The sequence below is a fragment of the Colobus angolensis genome, unplaced genomic scaffold (genome assembly GCF_000951035.1).
Source record: "Colobus angolensis palliatus isolate OR3802 unplaced genomic scaffold, Cang.pa_1.0 Scaffold380, whole genome shotgun sequence".
In the NCBI taxonomy this organism is placed as follows: Eukaryota; Metazoa; Chordata; class Mammalia; order Primates; family Cercopithecidae; genus Colobus; species Colobus angolensis.
In genome coordinates, this window is record NW_012117155.1 from 2,037,421 (window position 1) to 2,044,089 (window position 6,669).

At 41.6% G+C, this 6,669-nt stretch overlaps 1 protein-coding gene across 1 annotated transcript in view; it reads right to left on the minus strand.

Annotated features, from left to right (window-relative positions):
* Window positions 1-6,669, minus strand: part of MICALCL (MICAL C-terminal like) — a 73,153-nt gene that overhangs the window by 6,839 nt on the left and 59,645 nt on the right. Inside the window, exon 8 of the mRNA XM_011954272.1 lies at window positions 1,870-1,969. Coding sequence (XP_011809662.1) covers window positions 1,870-1,969 — 100 coding nt within the window. The remainder of the gene's footprint in view (window positions 1-1,869; window positions 1,970-6,669) is intronic.

Sequence of the window (6,669 nt, forward strand, 5' to 3'; positions counted from 1 at the left end):
AAAAAAAAAAAGGTTATAATGAAACAAATCTTCACTAGAGATGACCCCTCTTCTTCCCAATTCCTGGCATTACCTTCCATGTCAATGGAACTCAATGAACGTAACTCCGGGCCACCTCTCCCAAGCCTACCCTTTCTCATTCTCACCCCAGGGGAGGTAAATTTGGGAAAAATAGACTATGTGGGCTCAACTCACTCCTCTCTTTCTCTCTCAGGCTCAGTAAGTCTTCAGCAAACATTTGTTCTCAATAAGCCTTGCCATAGTTCTAGGGCAAGGTTTCTCAACCCTGACACTTTAGACATTTTAGGCCAAAGAGCTATTTTCCGTTGGGAGGGGCCGTCTTGTACTTCGCAGGATGGTTAGTGGCATCCTTGGCCTCTGTTCACTGGGTATCAGTAGCATTCCTGCCCCTCGATATGACAACAAAAATGTCTTCAGACATTGCCAAATATCCTCTGAGGTTATTGCCCCTCGCTGAACCCCACTGGTCTAGGATAATAGCCTTGCCCCTAAGGAGCAGGTGAGTCTACTACCTTTTGTGATTAGGTAGGTATATGTCTACTTCTGGGGTTGGTTAGTGTAGTGGGTTGAATGGTGATCCCCTAAAAGACATGTCCACGTCCTAACCTCTGGAAACTGAATGTGACCTTTTTTTGTAAAGGGTGTTTGCAGATGCATTTAAGTTAAGGACCTTAAGATAAGAACATTTTGGATTTTCTCAGTGGGTCCTAAACCCAGTTACCCAAGTGTCTTTGTAAGAGCAGAAGAGAAGACACAGACACACAGGGAAGGCTGTGTGAAGACAGAGGCAGAGACTAGAGTGATGCAGTCACAAACTCAGGAAAGCCCAGAGCTGGAAAAAGTGGAAAGGGCTACGACAGGTCCTTCCCTAGGTCCTTCCTCGTGTTTCTGCAGGAAACACAGCTCTCCCAACACCTTGATTTTGAACTTCTGGCTTCCAGACAGTGAGAGAATAAATTTCTGTTGTAAGCCATCCGGTCTGTGGTAATTTGTTATTGCAGCCTAGGAAACAAATACAGGTAGCAAGCCAATCTGGGCTGTCATACTTAGCCATGTACAAGCCATTATCATATCAGCCATTATTGGTAATAAAGATAATATTTTGATGTTCCATCTATTGACTTGGTTGTCTTATTTCTCACCTGGCTCAGAACCCAGGCAGGGAAGAGTGGTAGTATTTATTACACCCCTTCAAAAGTCCTTAAAAGTACCTCCTGGGTTGGGGCAAGAATGAAATGATACAGCATAAATGGAAGCACCCAGCACGACTTGTGGCACTTAAATTTATATTACATGTTACTTTTTTCCCTCTAGGATGATGACAGGTATAGTGACCTTCAGCTTTTTCAGAATGTGGTGAGATCCATCTCCACTTTTTGATCTCCCAACGAGGCTGCAACTGCATTCAGAGAGGACAGTCAGCCAGATCTTAGTTCTTCATTCTCTTAAAGCCACAGGAAGTGGTCAGGCATATGTCACTGAGTCCTTCCCAAGATTTACACTCAGAGGCCAGACACAGCCTTCCCATTGCAAGTGTGTGATCACTCTTTTAACATGGGCCCAGGGAACAGAGATGGATTGAAAATGCCTTATCCAAATGACCTTCAGCTCCTGACCCATTACCCGAAATCTATTTTAGCCACAGGACTCTGCAGAGAGAACAGACAGCTAAAGATTCTTTGCACTAATGCCAGCATGATATGCAAGACATAAAATATCAATTTGCCTCAATCACTATTCTGTATGCACAAGGAGAAAAAGTCCCGAGACTTCAGCCTAGGAGGGTAAGCCACCCCCCTTTGCCCCTTTGCATTTAGAACTCACTGGTATCTGTGTTGCCTTACTTACATGATTAGGAGCTCCGACTCATATCGCATTAATTTATTCTTCTCCAGAACCAGCTTAAACCATTCCTGCAAAAGCTGTGCTTCATCCTGTGTGCCTGAATCTGCTTAAGAAATCAACAGCAAATGGGTTAGATTGGCATTTCTCTCCCCATGATCAAACTGCTTTGAGCCACTTTAGCAGGTTATGTTTGTAGTGAGAAGGGCTCTGCAGGCAGCAGCTGCCTGACACCCTGTAGATGCCTCCAGGTTATGGGCATGACAAATAAAACCCACCTGTGCATGCTCTGGGTACGTGTGTGTGGGGGTCTTCTCGGACACTTAGGGCATGACCACTCCAGTTCCAATGGTCACATAACCATGATAACATCCCACCACAAACAACCTTCCCCTTGCCTACTCGTATATTCTTTGTAAAACTTATACAAGTATATGCATCACATTCTTCACCAAAGACAACCCTAGCTGCTGGTCACCATTTCCTTCTTCTTTTTTTCCCCCAGATCAAATGCCTACTGAGTGTCCAGGTGGCATGTGGCTCCTTCCATGGGGCAGGGAAGCTCATGCCACATTTGGTCACAGAGGAGTGTTGACTGGCATTTTGATTTTTTGAACAAAGAAAAGTCAAATAATAACAAAAGAAGTTATTAGCTTTGTGTCTCATGCGGGTAAAGTTATATCCATATATTCTTATTACTTAGATTATCACCTTTATTAAACAGAAGAAGGATCATGAGAAAACTGGCACTGCTTCTTAGATATTTAATGTTAGACACTAAATATCTAGGTACTAAAATGTTAAAAGGTGGCTTTCGAATATTTCACCCTGAAGGGAGAACACAAGCTGTATGACAAAAGCTCATGGCCATCCTAGAAGGATTTATCCTGGAGGGTCCTATACACAGAGGGGAAAACAAGGCAGACAGAAGCTTTGTGTGACCTTGCGCAAGTTGCTTAACTTCTCAGAACCTCTGCTGCTTCACTAGTTAAACTGGAATGAGAAGATACACAGGCAATACGATAATAATGAGCTGCTGTTTATTTTGTAGTCATTACATGACAATTGATGGGCTATGTGCCTTATATGCAGCATCTAATTTAATCCTCATAACAAACTTTTCTGTAGATACACTTATCATCACCACTTGATAGCTGAAGAAATGGAGGTTTAAAAGATTAAATTTGCCCAAGTTCACAGTAAGCAGCAGAGCTAGAGCCTGAACTTAACTGTGTCTGATCCTTAACTGTGTCTTCACTGCTATGTATATTTCTCCCTCCCTCCTGCTAAAGTAGTCTTTTAAGGTAAATAATACGCCTAGTTCATTGCCTTGCACATAGCAAGAAATCCATAAAACTTAGTTCCCTTTTCTTCCTGTCTCCTGGACCACCTTTTTATTGATAATGAAACTGGGGCCCAGAAAGATTTACAGTCATGTCTCAGTATTTATGGAGGACTGTTCTAGGACCCCCTCTTGGATATCAAAAGCCATGAGTGCTCAAGTCCCTTATATATAATGACATAGTATGGTCAGCTCTTCAAATCTGTGGGTTCCTCATCTGTGGATTCAACCAACTGTGGATCAAAAAATATTCAGAAAAAAATATTTCACAAAGTTCCAAAAAACACAAATTTGCTGCACTTCAAGTACTATGTTGAATCCATACAAATGAAGTAATTTGTAGGCATTGTGTTGGGTATTATGAGTAATCCAGACATGATTTTAAAATATGGGAAGATGTGCATAGGTTATATGCAAATACTATGCCTTTTTTTTTTTTTTTTGAGACAGAATCTCGCTCTCTTGCCCAGTCTAGAGTGCAATGGCACGATCTTGGCTCACTGCAACCTCTGCCTCTGGGGTTCAAGCAATTCTCCTGCCTCAGCCTCCTAAGTAGCTGGGACTACAGGTGTGCACCACCACACCTAGCTAAGTTTTATATTTTTAGTAGAGATGGGGTTTCACCATGTTGGGCAGGATGGTCTTGAACTCCTGGCCTGAGATGATCCTCTTGCCTTGGCCTCCCAAAGTGTTGGGATTACAGGTGTGAGCCACCGTGCCTGGCCTGCTATGTCATTTTATATCAGGGTCTTGTGCATTCATACATTTTAGTATCTGCACAGGAGTTCTGGACCCAGTCCTACATAGATACCAAGAGGTGACTGTATTTGCATGTAACCTATACACATCCTTTAGTATATTTTATATAATTTCTAGATTGTTTATAATACTGAATATGATATAAATGCCATGTCAATATTTGCCATATCGTATTGGTTTTCCTATTTGTATTATTTTTTATTGTATTATTTTAATTTTTCTCTAAATATTTTCAATTTGCAGATGCAGAAGGGTGAACTGTATATGCAATATCCCAGATTATTTACTTCATGGGCAAACTGGTGCTAGAATGCAGAGCTTGGCTTCTGTTTCATTCACTCACTTAATAACACCTATCTATCAGACATCTCCTATGTGTTGGTATTACCTTAGGTACTGGAGATATAGTGATATATAATGTTACATTGCATGAGAAATTTGCAGATAGTAAGGCATTATGCCTACCAAAAAGGATATCATTAGATGCTCTTTGGATCAGATGGACTCAAAGAGCTAGAATAAAATAGAATATTAGAAAACAATCACAATAAAGCAACAAAAAGCACTGTGGGCACACGGGGGAGGGAGGATTTTCCTGATCAGGGTGTGAGGCTGGACTTTTTGAGGGACTGGAACACTTTTGAGAGGAAATAATGAGGGTGGAAGAGGACATTTTTCAAGAAGAGGGAACAACTTGAGGAAAGAGGAGGGAATAGGGAAGAAGATGATAGAGACAGAGATTGGGGGGACTGAGGGGTACGGAGGGGTGGGCAAGGAGGCCTGGCATTTTTTTGATGATTTCATCACAGAGAATAGTGTTAAGGCATTTGCCCTTCATGCTGTAGAACACAAAGGGACATTAAAGGAGGTGGAGTAGGAGAATGATGTGTGAAGTGTCGTGTGTGAAGGACTAAAGTGAGAGAGGGAGGAGGGAGGGAAATAAGGTGTTATTCTTTCTTAGGTTTCTTGAGTGAATGAATGTTTGAGCAAGCGAATGTATAAACATTGAGGGCCAGCATCTTCTAAGCATTGTATGTGGTGCCAGATAGGGGCTAGTAAACACTGCTTCCAGCTCTTTAGGTAACTGGTAGCGCACGGTCCATTGGGGAAAACCAACATAGCCAAATAGAATACAACATGCCTCTTGTGAGAACACAGGAGGCAGGCAATTAATTGTGTGTGGAGAAAGCAAGGGAAAGCCTCAGAGAGGGGACAGCAGGTGCACTCAGTCTAAATGGATGAGTAAGTTTGCCAGCGAGAGGAGGGAAAGAACAAGGCATTCACGGACATTTGTTATTGGATGAAAGAATGAAGTATGTATGCCAGAGATCATATAGAACATAGAAGTTAAGAATGTACACTTTAAATTCAGACTTGGGATCAAAATGCCACTCCTCTACTTCCCATTGTGTGGGTCTGAGTGATTATCATAGACTTCCTAAGCCTCGGTCTCTTTATTTGCCATGCAGCTGCAGTGGGATTATGCACACAAAGCCCTTATCTCAGTCCTGGCACATAGTATAAGCTCAATAAATGGGAACTGTCACTACTGAAATCATACAATACACATTGGTAGAAGAACCCTCCGGGGTCATCTGGTCCAGCCATGAGCCAATGCAGGAATTCCCTCCATTCCTCCCTGACAGGTGACTGCTCTATAATTATCCATGGGATGAGGGAGCTCCCTTCTGTTCAGGAAGTCTACTGCAGGGCTGTGTACTTTTAAGTCCTGAAAACTTCTTTCTATTGGCCTTCAATGGGTTGACAGCTAGCCACTGATTCCAGTTTTTCTCCCTGGAGGAGGATGGAAAACAGTAACTGTATATTTTACATGACAGACCTTTAGATATTTGAGGACACGTCTCACAATTGACTGAAGTTTGCTCTTTTTACAGTGCCTCCAGATCGTCTGTCATTTTGTCATAGGAAGGATGCTCATTCTACTTACCCTCTAATTTCCAAGATATATCTTAAAGAGAGTCTAGAATTAAACAATATATAAACAACCCAAAATGGAGAGACCCTCTCACACCTTCATCCTATGCCCAGAGATTGAGAAGTCTTTTTAGCAGCATTTTCACTGGGGCTCTTATTTACCAGTAAATGAACTCTGGCTTTTCCACAACGGTGGTAGTTAAGTCTGATACCTTCATCTTCTACTTGTGCAACTGATCTTTTTCATAACCCAATTCAAGACTTTATATGCATCTTGTTAAATATCACCTTATTTATTTGGCCCATTATGGAGACATTTTTGAATATTTTACCCAGCTGATACATTTCTCCTAACTCTGAGATTTCTGCAGAATTGATAAATAGGCATCCTGTACATTTATGTGATATTAGAAAGCAAAATGTCAGATGAAACTGGACATGGAAGACAGTCATCTGGCCCATCATTAGGGACCTTTCTTAGCCTTCGGATGAAGCCGACTCTATATGCACCAAACTGGTATCATCCAGCCCACATTGCTATATCTTGTCTATGAGGCTGTTAGAAAGATGACCACGGTCAAAATAATTTCCTGAACTGAAGTTCCACAATGTCTGTCACGTTCATTGGCACTACAAACCTTGCATCTCCACCCAGAAAAAGAAATGACATTTGTTTTTTACAGCTTCTCAGTAAACACTAGTGGTTCCTAGTAATCTCAAAATTCTTTCTAAATATTCACAATTTCTTTTCTTTTCTTTCTTTCTTTCTT